Source organism: Amblyomma mixtum, chromosome 4 (assembly GCF_055824585.1).
Source record: "Amblyomma mixtum isolate Tamu chromosome 4, ASM5582458v1, whole genome shotgun sequence".
NCBI classification, from domain to species: Eukaryota; Metazoa; Arthropoda; class Arachnida; order Ixodida; family Ixodidae; genus Amblyomma; species Amblyomma mixtum.
In genome coordinates, this window is record NC_143015.1 from 117,284,157 (window position 1) to 117,302,231 (window position 18,075).

Below are 18,075 nucleotides of genomic sequence, written 5' to 3' on the forward strand. Positions count from 1 at the left end.
CACCGTCCTGTTTCGTTTATTTTTTTGCGCGGGGTTTTAAAGTCAGGCTGGACAGGGCTGCTCCATATATTCAACGTTTTTAAAGCGCAAGCATAATATTGCTTGCGCTTTAAATATTATATTGCGAAAACCCTGCAGTGACGTCACCACGCTCTCGGGTTAGTTACATCAGCAGGAGACCGCACGATAGGGGCGTCTGTAGCAAAGAAAAGTAGAATTTCTTCCGAAGACGCGGCCAACAGAACCGAGTACCTTCAGACTGCGAGGCGACCACGCTATCCGTGGGCAAAAAACTAATGGTGAAGCTAGTGTATGCGTTTCCATACGACTGTATGCTAATGAGGAGGTTTGTCATTAGAAAGGATGGAATCTTTAATGAACCTCTCAAAAGAGCTCACCATGAGAATATGCTTTCGCATTAGAATCGCGTCAGTATCCGTGTCACCCGTAATTTTTGAATACACATACTTGGGGGATGAATATACATAGTTGGCTATGAGGGACGTCGTAGTGAAGGGCTCCGGAAATTTCGACCACCTGGCGTTCTTTAACGTGCACTGACATCGCACAGCACACGGGCCTCTAATTTCGATGGAGGCGAAATTATGCAGGCTCGTGTGCTGTGCGATGTCAGTGCACGTTAAAGAACTCCTGGCGGTCGAAATTTCCGGAACCCTTCACTAGGGCGTCCCTCATAGCCTGAGTAGCTTTGGGACGTTAAACCCCAATAAACCAAACCAAACCAAACCATAGTTGGCGGATGCTCGTCGCATGCACGTGCCAGACGCACGTCGGTTAGTTATGGTGGTATATTGGGCCATCAGCTGCCGTACCAGCCCATCACAGGATGGAACTTCTTGAAACTGCACTAATGCAATTGATCTAGCGTTGCTTGTAAGGGGACCGCCCGAACGCATACTATTGAGGGTGCCTGTGCCATTGCTATGGCCTCGGCATCCGGCAGCTACGAAGAAGCCGGCCTTTTTATTCACCATTTGCTTCGCTTCAGGGAACGTGTTTAGTTGGCACATACTGAATGAAGTCCACGGCTGGCGTGTTCGATTTATACAAAGGGTGTTTCACAATAACGTACACTGGTGGGCGAGTTGGTATGACATTCTAGGAAAAGCAGCGTGCTAGCACAAACACGAGGAGGGCTGTGTCTCGCCCTTTCTTCCCTCGTGTTTGTGCTAGTGAGCTGTTTTTTATTAGGGTGTTCCACCTTGCAAAGGCCATTTTGTGCAGATTCACTAGCTTATATAGGGATAATTAAGGTCATATAGATTAGTGTGAGACCTAAATCGTCTGTCCGTGTTTGCAGTTGCAGGCCAATGGAGCCACCCAAGGAATAATCAAGATTGTGAACGTAAGTTTTTTCGCTTTCTCCCATTCTGTTCTACCAGAACTCACCGCTTCGATTTTTGTTGTGATGAATGTAGTACTTCATTCCTGAAAGCTTGTCTCTGACGTATCTTTAGGAATCTCAGGAACCTTCGATCTTTAGAGCAAGTGTCCTTGAACTTAGTTTCCTATAATTTTGGCAGGGGTCGCTCCCACTCCAGCCAACCAGCCAATCAGCGATCACTTTTGCTGGTTATAAGGTTGCTCGGTTCAATTTCTCTGGACGACAAATTACCTAAGAATTATTATTAGCTATAAAAATTACTGTTTGAGTAATGACTACGAAGATTTCAACCAGAATAGGTGTGCAGCCAAAGTCTTCGGGTTCTTGCAGAGTAAAAATTGGCAGTGGTTCAGCTCTGGCTAAACCTAGATGTTGGCGAAAGCAACGAGGAGAGAGAGAGAGAGGCGATGGAGAGCGCGCGGCTGCAGCGGCGGCCCCGGCACGATAGCCATGCGCCGCTACTGCAAATGGCGCAACTGGCGAGCGTGGCGGCGGTACCTCTGAGTCACCCGCGCAACTACGGTGGCGGCGCACCAGCTGTGCGCCGTGTGACGTCACTGCTCCTCGCGCATGCGCAGTATGGCGTTTCGTCAGCTCCGCGAAATGGCTCGGCGACTCGCGTAGTGTTGCTTTCGCAACAAAAACGTGGACACACAGTCGGGGAAAGGGTCTAGATTGCTTACGACAGGCAACAAAGGCAACAACAGAGAAAAGGCAGTTGTCACGTACATAAAAAAAAATCGCAGAAATGGAGACGAAACATGGAAACAAAATAATGAATAGGGCGTCAGAAACAGGGAACTTTTGAATGAAAAAGTGTATGATAATTGAAGAGGCGTTGCACTCCTTTATCAGGCTACACAAGGTTGCTTTATAACTTGTTAATATAGAAGTAAGGATGAACATGGAGAATTTATATTTGTGTAACCTGCGGGAACAGTTTAGCAAATATTGAACATGTTCTGATAGAATGGAATTATTTAAAATACAATATCTAGGAGGACATGGGGACCCTTCCAGAAGCTCTAGGTTTTTTTGGAGGTGGGAAGGGGGGGGGGGGGGGTAGACAATTTATTCTATCAGGAGTACTGACGAGCAAGAGAAGTTTAGAGTAATGGGGGCGTGAAAGCAGAGCAAAATTAAGATGGCATGAACCGTAAGAGAAATTGAAATAATATAGCTATAAACGTAAGTAGAAAACTTGGATTAGCAATGAACCACTAAAGAGAAAGGTTTAAGGAAAAGTTACTACATAAATAAACACTTTAATTTACTACGCTAGGTTGCACTTGTCAAATAGGCCGATTAAATAGCGATGCCTATAAAATGCATTAATTCATCGAGCCCCGCTTTACAGAAGGGCGGGAGAAGTCGTAATAGATGAGGAAATCTCAGAAAGTTGACGTCAGAGCAGCGTCACGTTTGTTAACAAATGAGAAAGAGAGAATCCTTCAAACCAATTACGATGTCGTCGATGTCTTTCAAACAAATTACGATGGCGAGGAATTGAGCAACGAAACTTATAGTGCTCGCATGGAGAGAGGCACTTAAGTTTTGGAGGAACTTGATAGTGGGTTGTGAACAGCCCGACACTTGGTTGATAGCTTTTTAGAGAACAGTTGTTATTGCTTTAGAAGTGCAGATTTTAAGCTTGTCGTTCCTTCTAGAATGTATAAGTTAGCTAAAGCGGAAACGAGGCTTTTATGTTTAGTCTTTATGACCAATAGAAATGCGCATGAGACCGAAAATAGGAAACATCTATTGAACATGTTATATGTGAAATTTAACCACTGAAATGCTGTTTATTAAGAGTTTGACCTAAGCATTGCAGTGATTTGAAAGTACATGCCAGAGATTTTATCACTGTTTTTTGTCCATCATGGGATCTAAACACTTCCATTCCGTCACATTTACTGCTCGTCTGATAAAAATGAAACCGAGAAAGAAGAAATTTCAATTAGCAATTTTTTAGAGGCCGTAGGCTAATATGGTTAACAATGTTTTCTATTGTATAATAACCCGCCGCGGTGGCTCAGTGGTTATGGCACTCAGCTGCTGACCCGAAAGACGCGGGTTCGATCCCGGCCGCGGCGGCTGAATTTCGATGAAGGCAAAATTCTAGAGGCCCGTGTACTGTGCGATGTCAGTGGACGTTAAAGAACCTTAGGTGGTCGAAATTTCCGGATCCCTTCACTACGGCGTCTCTCATAGCCTGAGTTGCATTGGGACGTTAAACCCCAATAAACCATAAACCAACTATTGTATAATACATAATTACAAAGCAGCACCCGACCGCGGCGGCCGCGTTTCGATGGAGGCCAAACGCAAGAGGCGCCCGTGTGCTGTGCGATGTCTGTGCACGTTAACGATCCCCAGGTGGTCGAAATTATTCCGGAGACCTCCACTGCGGCACCTCTTTCTCTCTTTCTTATTTCACTCCTACCTCCCTCCCTTCCTTTACGGCGCGGTTCAGGTGTCCACCGAGGTATGTGAGACAGATACTGCGCCATTTTCTTTCATCAAAAACCAATTTACCAATTTACCAATTTTTTACATCAATCTAAAATTAGGTGTGTATGGTCTGAATCCAACTGTAGCAATTATCGACGCATGTTCTTATTGCATGTCACAATCCTAAAGTCTTGCTGCGAGGAGTATTCTGTTCGCTTGAAACACCGTTTTGTATATCCGCAAAACTGAATCCCAGAGTCTCCCCTCAGACCTCGTTAATCACTGTCGCTTCTATCGTGGAAGTTGAATGTAAAGCGCATGACAAGGTACATCTCCCGAAGAAAGCCGTTCGCAACGTTCTTCTTGCAGTGTGTCATTCAGGGAATCTACCAGAACGGCTCACCTCAAGGGATTGTCAGCGCTCTGTCGCCACTGCTCCTGATCATCGCGAACCGCGGCATTCCAAGTGAGATACATAAAATTTTTTTAGTTTTAGCACTCTCTCATGTAAATGCTTTGCATCCAAAGAACATTTTTTTTCTTTATTGGACCAGTTAAGCCATAATTCTCAAAGCCAAAATACAAATTCTCATTTTCATATATCTTATTTATGTGTGCATGGTAGAGAGAGGGTGTGGTAGATGGTCCTTGGCGATCACGAAATGAACAAGGGAGGAGAAAACCTCAGGTTGCTTGACCAACGTTTCGACAAGGGGACTTGTCTTCGTCTGGGCAAAGCGTTCATCATTGGCAAAGATTAAATAGGGCCTTCGCTCCGAGGAGGAAGGCCTCGGGGGGTGGGGAAGGAAAGTGGTGTGAGAGGGGATGCGTGTCAGGAAGGGGAGGGAGGTGAATCTTGATTCGTTAAGCTGCAATAGTGGAAAAACATATATATCCGGGGGGTGTGTAATGAACAAAGTCTTTGAGGGGGCTGCGACGGGGGGAGGCGCTGGGTGGACCTGTAAGACTAAGATAAGAGGATTAGTCAGCGTGGTACAGGGAAATGAGAACAAGGCAAACAAAATAGGCTGGCACTGGAAGGAGAAAGAAAGGGGGGGCATTTCCAAGGAAGGACAAGGCAAGGGGGGAGGGAAATGGCTCGAGTTCAGAGAAAGCCAAAAGGTGGGGGTGGAGGGGGTTACAGGAATGTCATGGTTCCCGAGAACTGATAGTAGGGGATTAGGAGAAAAAAGAGAGAGAAAAAAAAAGGTGAACAAAGGGAGAGGGTGACAAGGCCAGAAATGTGGTGGAAGATATGACGTGGGAAGGGTGCAAAGAGCGATAATATACTTATGCGAGGTTCTAGGAAATGGTCTGACCATGTGCAAGATATTTGTTAATTTAAAATGTGTGGTTCTTTTCCTCTATTGATTTCATATACCTTACAGGCCCTATAGACGTTCGGCAACTGAGGAGTGTGAGAGAGAGAGAGAAAAGGACGGAAAGGCAGGGAGGTTAACCAGGCGATGCCCAGTTGGCTACCCTACACTTGGGGAGGGGAACAAAGGGGAAAAAAGGAAAAAGAGCGGCAAGGAAATGAGTTTTCTAAGTGTCCAGCGACCACAGAGGGCGCGCACTGAAAACTTAAAGATTAATGAACCGAGAACAATAAAATATTTCATTAAACGAACCCGAACAAAACTTAATAGAAGCGACACACGATAATTCTGGACATACAACGGTGCACGTGATGAGTTTACAAAACGCGTGCAATGATAGCAGAGACCGTACATTCCACGATACCTAGCACAAAGTAAAATGAAGGTTTAAAAAAGTCCAAATTCACTCTCACTGATCATAAAAGAGAAGTGCAAAATGAAATTTAATCGCACTAAAAACTTCGGGCGAGTTTTCAATATCTAACACAAGATACAGCAGCAGCTCTCTTCAGGGTTGGATATGATGTTTTTTCCAATATCATTTTAATTCTCCTCTGGTAGAGTGCTCATGATGTCACTCTGCTCTCCGGTGCTGAGACCGCCGAGCGGGGTCCGTTTCAGTGTTGCCATGCGCAAGGGCTCATCAGGGTGACAAATAGTGTGGCGTAGTTTTGCGCCAACACCCACGCCACAAAACTGCTAAACTAGCCATCAGTAGTTATCACCGTGAGAGTGTGAACGAGACAAAAATGTTACAATGAAGATATGTTAGGTGGCATCGCCAGAAAAATCAGTGATGTGCTGGTGAAGAAATGATACGTCCATAAAGAAATGTCCATAATAGTGCTGTACGAGAAAACATCACATGCGAGGTCAGTGTATTACTCTGAGACCAGCAACATGATTCGGCTCCTGGCGACGAGTCCCCCGTTGGACATAGCCGATTCCGGTGTACAGCGGACACAAGAACTTTATATCTGATGGTAGTAGTTGTGAATAAAATAAACTAAAGTCAGGATATTATGTTTCCGGCCACCGTAATGACTATCCAGCATCCTCTGAGGCGGCCCTCATTTCTTTAATCCATTCGCCTTTACAAAAAAAATCCATCCTTTATTCTTTCAGGTAGTAATCAGTATATAAAAAAACGAAAGTTTCATATGGCTTGGAGGTAGCCCTGACAGGCGATTGTGTTCCTTCAGTAATACCTACTCGCCTTTAGGAGTAATGCAATGGTTTTAGACTTGAATTCGAATTCGATGTTCTTCACCGTGGTTTCCAGTCATCTTGATCCTTGATCTACAACGAGTGCCGTACTTTATGGAATGACGTTTCACATGGGCCATCCGTAAGCGTTATATATTGTTAATAGCGAATGCTTGCTAATAAAACTGCAGGTGTTGTGTAGACAGACCAGACAACGTTTCAACGTTGTACGTTTTTCTACACTGGTGCGTTTTTATTATTATTAATATTGTTGTTGTTAATTTGGGTGTGTGTCGTATTCCTCCTAATTGTCCCTGTCGGTGCTGCTCAAGCATATAGCTCTAATGAATTTTGCAAGCCCAGTCACAGTCAGTAGGTGATTAAATTTGTCGCTTGTACACTGGGCAGAAAAGAAGAAATACTATGATGCTAATATTTCTTCTTTCGGCATTTGAATAAGGGTAGGTGCCATTAAGCCTGAGGTCATCAGTATCATCACCATAACCTATGTGCATATCTTTGCAGCCGGCATCAACCTTGGGGCGCTGGGGAACTACCAGCTCTGCAATTCCACTGGCTGCCTCAACTTCCTCATAAAGAAGGACTCATGCCAGGGCTCGATCAACATTGGGCTGCCTGCCGTGGGAAATCTTGGCTCGGTAAACACATTCGTCTGCAGAGTGCCAGCAGTAATAGGATTCTAGTAGATTTAGGCACTGCACAATTCATTCTTCCTCTGATGAGGCTTTATAATCATGATCATTCGGGCTACACAGGGTTACTGAGAGTAGAAGACATTGACCCGGTAAAACTCTCCGTATGCAAACCTTACGATTTTAAGCCTTAAGAATGTCATTAATTTCGGTGCATATCAAGGCCCTTGCTTCATAATTCCTTCTGCATCATCCCTGTAATCACCCCGGCTGAGTAAATGAGAGAAAGAAAGCGTTGCATATAATCTCTGGCCAATCCCAGGCCGTGGGTATGTGCTATTGATCCTGAGGACGTCATCATCATCATCTCTTGAATCCTGCTCTGCAAAAGGTCGCAATGGTGACCGTGGCTCAGCACTGCATCTGCTTTCCTACAGGTTGTGGCTAAGCTTTGCCCAGCTTGGCATTCCCTCTGTCACTCCTGAAAACTACCGCGACCACACGAACTGCGCACAAAAGATAACCGTCGGTCATATTTGCTGGCAGTTCCTGTCCTTCCCTTAATGTCCACTTCCATCCCTCAAAGTCTAAAGGAATATCTTTAATGGCGGCGAAAGTTGAGATGTAAATGAAAAGACATAGAAAAAAACTCGTGCGTAGTATTCATTTCTTTGTCAACGCTATGGCGTGCTATAATGTTTCCTTAGCTCGTCAAATCAAGTTTCGGCACAGCTGCCTTTGCGTTATACAGAGAGGATGGGGGGGGGGGGGGGGCACAACTTGAGTGCGATTGCTAAATGAATCTGCCTTCGAACACAAGCCAGTATTCATCCAATTAAAAGAGCTTGACGACACTTAAGCTTCGAATTCAATAAATCTTTTGAGCAGATAATTCCATTGGTTCTTCCACGGAAACTTCGTAGTTAAAGAAAAATTCGTCCTGTGTGACGTACACAGAGGGTCTCTGTCGTAGCCATGTTTGGTTACCCAAAGCTGCTCTTCGTTCGTAACAATTACCAATTTCTTCTGCATGTTTTGCAGTGCGCTGGAGACACGACTATGCTGTGCACTGCTGGATCACCTACCACTGTAAGTTATCGATCATTTTGAACTAAACTTCCCCTGAGCGCTGTCGCGTGGCGCTGCGGTAATTTGTGGCAGCGTTGGAACGGGGGAATAAAGAGATGTACAGTTGCTAAGTAAGGCCAAAAGCTGCTTGGTTGAAAGCTGGAAAAAAATTGCGAGGACATTTTGACAACTAAAGTGTTGAGAGGCGAAAGCCGTGCACACTATGCCGTGACGACTTCCGGTGGATGTAACGTCAGACCGTTCCCGTAGCTATATCGATACCCAAATTATATATCTTTCGGGGACCTTAGGTGTTTATTATGGTTAATTACACATTTTTCTATCTAATTTGACACAAATCCGGCGTTTTCCCGACCATTCTGTGACAATTTTTACTATGCCGTGACGACTTCCGGTGGATGTGACATCACACTGTTCCTGTGGCTATATCGACGTCTGCGTTATTTAGATGTAATTTTGAAATTTTTCGCTATAAATAACTAATTACTCTACAGTCATCAAGCGTGGCTTCTAAGTTCATGTTTTCCTCTTCTATCTAATGCAACCATTCGTTTTGTCCTATCTTTTTTAATTTCGGAGTTAACACGAGTTAAACGCTGCCAAAGGTGTGACACCCTCTGCTAACGGACAACAGTATGAGCCATTAAAGGCTTTCGCCTTACCAATGTCTCAGATATAACTTCCATGAAAAAAGGCGATTAATACCAGATGCTTGAGGAGAGAAATAATAAAGGCAAAGATATAGCAATGCTGCGTAACGCTGGGCAAGGAAACAACTGGGTACGTCTCTCGAGTGCACTGCTCCCATTGAATATCAGTGCATTTCCACTTGGGTTTCTCCGCGTCCACTCGTGTGGAAACAGGGAAACCTCGGTAACATGACGGTTTAAAATCAGTCGACGGCCATCGGTTGCTGGTAGCCAGCCCATGCGTGTTGTGGTTCTGTAGGGAAAAGAAATTACGAGATTTGTGAGATTATCAGATTAAACGCGCAGTTAAGAGTTCTAATTATTGCAGGAGGGCTACAAAATGAGGTAGGTTGGAAAATAAGTTTTAACCTCTTCTGGCATCAATTTAGCATACTGCTTAACGAAAAAATACAAGTCATATTAGATTGAATACTTAAGGTATTTGTCAAGGCTAGTTGGTATATGGTTCAAACTAGGCACAGGGCACAAAGGACGGGACTAAGACTGTTGTTTGTCTCTGTGTTTGTGTTTGTCTCTGTCTTACGTGCGCTGTGCATCAGTGTAACACCTTGTGTGCGAGAAAAACGCAAGAGAATGATTTAACCCTTTCGGCCCTGGATTTTTTAATTCGGCCGTAGATTTTTTTTCTGCGCGTTTTTACAATGCCTAAGGCCCCATAACCACGCAGTAAAAATTTAAAGTTTGTGGTGCGAGTATTAATCGATTTACAGGTATGGTGTCAAAATCGGACATCAGGGCTCAATGGGTGTAAAATGCTAGTGGGACCGTTTTGGTAACCGCAACCGACAAGAAAAAAATTAACGAAAAAATTTCTTATTTTGTAGTGTGGAGACCTATAAAGAAGCTTTCTTTACTTTGTAAGGGATAGATAATGTCGCAGTTTCCAGAAAAAACTTCGCACGCTCCTGTTTACCTTGCGTATTGTATCATACCTCCGCGTTCTTGCTCCTGCCAGGTTTGTGTTCCAGCTTGTGTACGTCATGTCAACAGCTCACATGTTCAAAACTTGCGTAGCCTTCCTGGAAGGCGACTGTGGTCAAGATAAAGGCTTTCCTCGAATCTGTAACGCCCTCATCTATCGAGCTTCACGAAGCACTTCCGTAGCGCCCAGCGCGAACGTCAGCAAATCTAAGTTCTACGCTTGCGCGCGGCACACTGCATCTCGCTTGCGTTTGTTTTCTAACCAGCTGTTTGCTATAGAAGAATTCATAAAGTGGAACTTAGTTTCGTCCTGTCTGTGTCTTGACTGAATGCTGTTCTCTACAGGTGAAAGGAAATTCCCTCCCATCCATAGGCTTATGAGTTCAGGATATCTCTCGGCCGGGGAAAAAACAGAAGCTGATTATCAGCACACCAAATACGCTTTCTCAAGAAAACACAGCCAAACACTCTGCATTGATCCGAGCGTCGAGGGCGCGCCACACGTGCTGCACGAGCGGCGGAGCGTGAGTTTCAGTGTAAATACCCCGGTCGCTTCTTGCAACTCAGTGTCGATGCTCACAGCTCACAGGAGGAAGATAGAGGTAAAAAAAATGAATAAAATCTCAAGGTCAGGCGTGCATTTGTTCTCGCTATTCCTTTGGTCCGGTTGCTGTTCGCCGACATTCGCATGGTCATTTCCAGGCTCAATCCAAATATTCACCATGTATGATAGCGAAAATTTCCATTTTCCAATTCATCAGAAAGCAAATTTTAAGATTTTGTCCATTTTCTGTAATGAACATTCATGTCAGCAGTCCAAAAAGTCCGTTAGTATAGGTGCATCTGCTAAAATACTAGCAGGTTCTATTCTACAAAGATGACCTATCAGCACTCAATGGCTACCGCTGGCAACCGTTGAGCCCTGATGGTGTCAAAATCGCACATGTCAAAAATGTGTTCAAACGCAGAGTCTACGCATTCAGTAATATTTACGACGGGGACATCAGCTTGGATAGGCGTTTCACACAACATATAAAAACATGAGCGCAGAAGAACGAATGGTTAGTGAAATAAAAATGCACAAATTTGCCACACCTCGGCTTCTTCACTCCATGCCTCCCATGCTGCTACTTCTTCTTCCTTAGACCGCACAGCTCAATGGAAGTCCGTGAACAGCGATGTCGATAGCAGCAGGGATCCCTAAGGAACTATTGTATTAAAAATTAGTAGTATTTTCGTCTGTTACTGAGGCGTGAGCGTAATATTTGTGTTGTGGTGTCAATTGGCACCGCCAGGGCCGAAAGGGTTAAGAAAGTTTTTGCGTTATATATGGGCATGTAGATGTAACCCACTAAAACAAAAACGTGCTACAATTGTCGAAATATTTATTTTCACTCATTGGTATTGGCCCTGCTTCCCAGTAGCGCCGCTAACTAATTTGATTCGTGCAGTTAAAAAAGAAGTTATGGTAATTTCGTGATTGCAAAGTTTTTTTACTTCTTCGCATGCGGTGCTTGTGTATTATTCCGCGCTGCATTACCAAGCGAAGCCTCTCGGGCAGGGAATAAAATCTTTGCTCTAAGTTGCCGCGTTTGTTTAACTTACCAAACAAACACAGAGACAGAACAGGAACAAAACACAGCAAAAACAAGACATAACAGGCTATAGAATTTAAATTAGCAAACAACAAGCACAGCGACAGAACTGGAACAAAACACAGCAAAAGCAAAAGAAAACAGGCTATAGAAGGATGCAAATTAAAAAAAAAACAGCAGTTGTTAACACTGCGCCACGGTCCGACGCATCATGTATTAGTCCGCTGTCCAACCGCGACAGTAAACGAAATCAGTTCTTTAACGTGTGACTTTATTAAACAAGCCAGGCATCAGAACTCTAGAGCTTATAACTTTTTTTCTTGCGATTAGTTTCTTGTTTGGGTAAAGAGAAAAGCTTTAACAATGGAATGCTTTTTGGTAGTGGAGAAATTCTGTGCTGCGGTCCCAAATATGGGTGGAGCTTCACTGCAGACTTAAGTTGTATCCGACTTTAGCCTCACTGGTGGGACTTCATGACCGTTCTTTCATTGGCCTTCGCAACTATGAGTCAGATGCGCAGAGCCGTGAAAGTAAAGGCATAATTTAATCACACGAACAAGCATCGATTACTTGGCGAGTGTTTGAGCTGCATGAATGGCATATTGGACAGGTTGGCGCGTACTTGATACCTTGCAGTTCAGGGCGCACATGTTAAGAAGCGAAGGCCGCCTCAACGTGCGTAGTAATGGTATCTATGTGCCTCGGTTTCCCTTCTGGATACCTTCCAGTTACTCGACTTGGCGAGCTAAGAACGCTTCTCATTATGACGCTCTGATTGTTGCGGTCGTCGTTAAATAGGGTGAACAGAGAACACTGACTAACCTTCTTGCTTCTCACTGTGCGTTTCTCTTTTGCAGACCAACATCGTTCAGTCCACGGTGAAGTCCATTGTGGTGAGTATACAGCGCTCTTACGATAAAGCTCACTGATGTTTTAGTTATGCTGCTTTTATTAAGGCGAAAGCCTTTAATGGCTCATGCTCGCGGTGTCCGTCCGAGCTCTGGAATCGTGCCAACTGTGGCCTCTCCTCCGCGCAGCGGCGAAACCTCCTCCCCTCCTTAGCAACCAGCGTGCCTGTGTGGGGGGGGGGGGGGGGGGGGCGCAGCTGCGCATAGCAACCATGACGTCACGCAGTAGCGGAAAAACGAGCGCGCGCGCGTCGGCGGTGGCAGCTGCACCGCCGCTCCTTCGCCTGACGTCTCGTTGCAGTCGAGTGAGTGAGACGCATGGCTCTGAAGCGGCCCAGTGATTCCGCGCCAAGCGGTTTGGGGAAGCGGCAGTGGGTTGACCACAACGTTTTCGCAAAGTACACTTGAGAATTTCTGAAGTGTCTTCGGTTATTTTTGGTCTGCGGGCCCCGAAAATCCAAAAACTTCACGGAAACGCCAGCAATCATGAGAGCAAGAGTTGTTGCACAGCGTCGCGTTATTAAGATAATTCATTTCTTTTCACGCATCTTTCTACGTTGTCATGGACGTCGCGGAAGTGATTCCCTTTCCACGAGATGAATATACACATTTAACATTAAGCATCACACATTGACGATAAAGACGACGTAAAGTACCCATAAGCGTCAAATACACCGCATGCAAAAACTGAAGGAAGGGTCGAGTAGTTGAGCAGCAGCCGTCTCCGATCCTCAGTGTCATGAACTTGTTGGCAGGACTCATATTATGGTGCCTTAAACACTAAGGTGTACGAGTCAACGAACTTGCCGTTGTTGACTACGCTCGTGAATTACTACCCTGGGCACCATCGCATAATGACCATAACTACGAAGGGCCAAGTACTCTGCACCTTCTCTTAACTGCTCACTTCAGAACTCCTGACTATTACAAAACTGTCTAGAGGGACCAGAATTTATTAAACACTGTAAAGATTTAGTTAACCAAGGACGAGTAAATAAATAACATTACGAGAGATACGAACTAGCACTTTTCACACCCACAAATGACTACGCACCGGCTACTAAGAACTTGACATGCCAGAATGTCGGCTCTGTGAAAAAAATTGGGATCCCTATGACATGTTATGTGCCTCCCAGGAAACCAAGGCCATATTCCTCATACATTTCCCAACTAATAACAAGCGGGAATGCGCCAATCTCAATACAGGGTCCGAAATCTAAAAATAGGTCGAAAAGAGGGCCGCCGTAGTAGATTCGAACAAAGGTGTGATGAAACGGAGACTACAACCACGGGGTTCATACTTTATTTGGCGGATAAATATTTTCAGCGAGAGCAAAGACAGCAAAATACTTGGGAATTAAAGTTCAAAGGAGGACATAGTCAACCCCATTCATTTCTTGTTCATAGCGGGGTAGAGAGAAGTCCTTTATTGGAAAACAGAGATCGTAGCCTGCCTTTAAAAATAGATAACATGCTACTTTTCGTGGGGAAGAAAATTGTAGAGGCAAAAACGGAAGTAAAGAGGGTCATTGCTCTGTACAAACGGACGCTGGCTCTTTCTGAATATGTCGACGTTCGTTCGGGATGAAAAGAGGCCTTCAAAGCGGAGGAAATTGAACTTAAAATATTCTCATCACTCCATTCCAACTTGTGCCATACACACCGGGAAGCAATAGTTGCCCTCGTTTGGAAACACGTGGAGGTTTAGCATGGCCTCTGGGGCCCGCGTTGAAAATTCAATGTCCATGCAGTCAGTTTACTTGAGGAATCGGCCGGTGATGGCGACGGGTGCATTTTGTTGTGTTTTTTCTTAAAACTGATAACAGCTCTGTTTTCAGTGTGAGTGGATTTCAGGTCGTTAGCAGTTGATTGATAAAGGCCGAATGCAGTTTGTGGTCATTGTTCCTTTAAGCATTCGTCATGTTAAGTGGAAACGGTGTGACAATGCCTGGGATATATTGGGAACAATCAACTTGAGAAGTCAATGTAAAATATTTGAGCCCTTTTACACACTTCCCAGTGGGACATACTTCCTGCATGCAAAATGCAAACTTCTATGTGCACCACAGGCCAATGTTTCTGGTGCTTTTTAACAGCTGAAGCAATTTTTGGACTGCCCTTGGAGATCTTCAGTTACCTCGTCTTGAATTTTTTTTTGCCTACAGTGCATCCTGAGTCAACTTCCCACGGACCAGTTCCGCACTGTTATAGGGGGCATCGTCTGCCAGCTGGTCACAGCCGTTAACCAGGCCATACAGGGAAACACGGCGCTCCGTCTGACTTTCGGCTTCTTCAGCACAGTCATCACCTTCGGGCTGGGAGTCACGTGTGAGTGTGTCACAAGCTTGATGCTGGTGAGGGAAAGCGATTAGTAGCTAACCAAAATGTCCGGACTGTGCCTCAAATTTGCCGTCTACTCTGTAGGAATCAATCTGAGCTGAGATTGAAAATTTTTGTTGCGAAAGCAACACTGCGCGAGTCGCCGAGCCATTTCGCAGAGCTGAAGAAAGGCCATACTGCGCATGCGCGAGGACCAGTGACGTCACACGGCGTACAACTGGCGCGCCGCCACCGACGCAGCGCGGGTGACTCCGAGGTGCCGCCGCCGCGCTCGCGAGTTGCGCATGCTCAGTAGCGGCGCATAGCTGTAGTGCCGGGGCCGCCGCCGCTGCCGCGCGCTCTTATCGCCTCTCTTCTCTCCTCGTTGCTTTCGCAACCCTCCAGGTTTAATCAGAGCTAAACCACTGCCAATATTTCTCAGGCACTCTCTGTTCGTTGTCCCATTCTATAGACTCGAAGTGCTTGTTCGCAGATGTGTGGTACCTAATGGATGATAGTTTTCTGCACGGAAACACATTTCAAGAAATCAGCTGAGCATTCATCCTTCCTCAGTTGTCGGAGCTTTGGATTTCTAACTCAAGCCTAGTGTGCGGCTTTTTTAGGCGACGTGGGCTAGGTTGCATTCTTTTTTGTTTTTTAAAATATAACCACCTAGCACGAAGCCATGCAAACCTAGCTGCTGATGCTTCTATAAAGTAAGATGCTGCTTACACTTTTTCTCATTTTCAGGCCCCTTGAGTGGTTAAAGAAGACAGCAAAGAGTTTGCGAGGCGGCAGAGGTCGATGGCACTGTCCTTGCCAGGTGACTCGACAGTTTCGTACTTCTCTGCAGGAGCTAAGAAGAAGGGGCGATCGTATAAGTTCAATAAAAACGACATTTCATTTGCCGTACTTTGCTTATGAGAAAACTATTTGGTACAGTATATACTATTTGTTGACGCGTATATCAACTGCCTAAGTTCGCAATCAGGGCGGTCACTTAGCGGCTTCGACATTGGTCTGCTTGACCCAAGGTTGTGCATTATATGCTCCACGGTGGCTGGATGTCGATAGAGGTGAAAAGCAAAAGCGTGACGTGTACTGAGATCGCGTTGCACAGTAAAGGTCATTTATGTCCCCAACAAAAAGAAGTAAAAAACGCGACCACAAAATCACGAAAATGCATGGCTATGGCCCAGTCGATAAAAGCCAACAACTAACACAGCTGTTACGAAAAGAAGGTCACGGAAAGGTAAGAAACGCTTAAGATTGTACACGTGGACACAAGATCAAATGTAAAAGGGTGCGACAAAAAATACGATAGAAAACATAGCCCAGGCTGAAGCAATAGAGCAAACAACTAACATGGCTATGACGATAACAGAACTAAGACCATGATTTGTGAAGGGCTTAAAACGGTTAAAATATTTGAGATGGCATATGTGAGGCAACAGTAAACAAGACGAAAAATATGTTGAGGCGAAAGCTAAAAACATTCCTCCATGGATAGAAAGTGGTTTCGGAATTGATTTAAAAATATAGGCAAACCAAGGCGAAGGTCATGAGGAAAAAATATTCATGCGGACAGATATGAAATTTCTTTTTACAACAAGGGCATTGACCAAATGTTTAGGGGAATCCCCCATGGTGGAGTAGATTTGTAATAAGGGAGTAATTACATCAATGTGTAATTACTTTAAGCTATTAGTAAAGAGAGATGTATTACTACGAAAAACTGAGAAATATGTTAAACCACGAGTCTTTACAAACTATGGAAAGAAAGCCAGAAATTATTATGTACCTCAGATATTCAATGAACTAAGTGAGATACTGTACGATTTAAAATCACGAGCTGTAATGCTGAGAGAAGTAAGGAAATGGTGTTCAACTTTGTCTTGTAATGTGTGATTTTTTTTTGCCAAGTGGGAAACTTGACGGGTTTCTTTTTTTTTACATTTTATCGTTTTTATAATTTGTTCGCATAGGATTGTATTACTTGTATTATTATTTTTTCCCGTTATGTGAATATTGTGAATGTATATTGCTTTATATCCTAGTTTAAGGATGCAACACTGGCTGCCTGGTCTTCTAACAAGCACTATGTGCTTAGATAGACCTGTACTTCCTTTTGTACACTTTGTTATGAAATAAAGACTTCCCTTCACTTCACTTCACTTCATTTGGTCAACACTGTTCCCACTTCGAGTTATTGATCAATTCGCTCTCGCCCTACCATAAGCTTGCCGTCCCGGTTAGCTCAAATGGTAGAGCGACTTCTCCGGTGAAGCGGTGGTCCCGGGTTCGAACCCCGGACCAGGACGAATTTTTCTTTAACTATGAAGTTTCTGAGAAAGCTGTATAGCTTTCCTTTGTAGCCGTATGGCTGCGCTCGGGTGGACGTCAATGTGTAATTACTCCCTTATTACAAATCTACTCCACCTTGGGGGATTCCCTTAAACATTTGGTCAACACTGTTCCCACTTCGAGTTATTGATCAATTCGCTCTCGCCCTACCATAAGCTTGCCGTCCCGGTTAGCTCAATTGGTAGAGCGACTGCTCCGGTGAAGCGGTGGTCCCGGGTTCGAACCCCGGACCAGGACGAATTTTTCTTTAACTATGAAGTTTCTGAGAAAGCTGTATAGCTTTCCTTTGTAGCCGTATGGCTGCGCTCGGGTGGACGTCAATGTGTAATTACTCCCTTATTACAAATCTACTCCACCTTGGGGGATTCCCCTAAACATTTGGTCAACACTGTTCCCACTTCGAGTTATTGATCAATTCGCTCTCGCCCTACCATAAGCTTGCCGTCCCGGTTAGCTCAATTGGTAGAGCGACTGCTCCGGTGAAGCGGTGGTCCCGGGTTCGAACCCCGGACCAGGACGAATTTTTCTTTAACTACGAAGTTTCTGAGAAAGCTGTATAGCTTTCCTTTGTAGCCTTATGGCTGCGCTCGGGTGGACGTCAATGTGTAATTACTCCCTTATAACAAGGGCATTGGTTGAGTGCTGACACAGCCATCTTTTAGGTTGTCAATAAAGGACGACTGAGTTATTTTACGCGTCAGCTGTTCTTACTTCTTGCCATTGCTTCTTTCAACCAATAACACCGTGAAAGTAATAATAAGAAAAAAAGCCAAGCATGGAGGCAACTGCCTCCACATGGTTTCAAAGGGATTCTCCTATCTTGAGTCCATTACATCCAGCCGGACGTGTCTTCACCGTTCAGCGCGCGAGCGCTGTCGCCGCGCTATACGGTAGCGGTACGAGCGGTGCTAAAGTCATCATCATTATCATCATCATTATCATTTTATTTTGTGAAACCAATACATCAAAACTTGATTGGACCCATAGCCAGCTCGGCCGCATTATGTTTGTGCCAAAGCTACCGTCCTCCTTTCTTTCCCTGGCTACTTTATCAGTTGTGATAAAGATTTTTGTT

General features: G+C 44.7%; 1 protein-coding gene across 1 annotated transcript in view; it reads left to right on the forward strand.

Annotated features, from left to right (window-relative positions):
* LOC149348048 (uncharacterized) overlaps positions 1-18,075 on the forward strand; it is a 35,631-nt gene that overhangs the window by 5,959 nt on the left and 11,597 nt on the right. The window contains exons 5-10 of the mRNA XM_089541671.1: positions 1,328-1,366; positions 4,226-4,322; positions 6,967-7,100; positions 8,136-8,183; positions 12,267-12,302; positions 14,483-14,671. Of these exons, the coding sequence (XP_089397797.1) occupies positions 1,328-1,366; positions 4,226-4,322; positions 6,967-7,100; positions 8,136-8,183; positions 12,267-12,302; positions 14,483-14,671 (543 nt within the window). The remainder of the gene's footprint in view (positions 1-1,327; positions 1,367-4,225; positions 4,323-6,966; positions 7,101-8,135; positions 8,184-12,266; positions 12,303-14,482; positions 14,672-18,075) is intronic.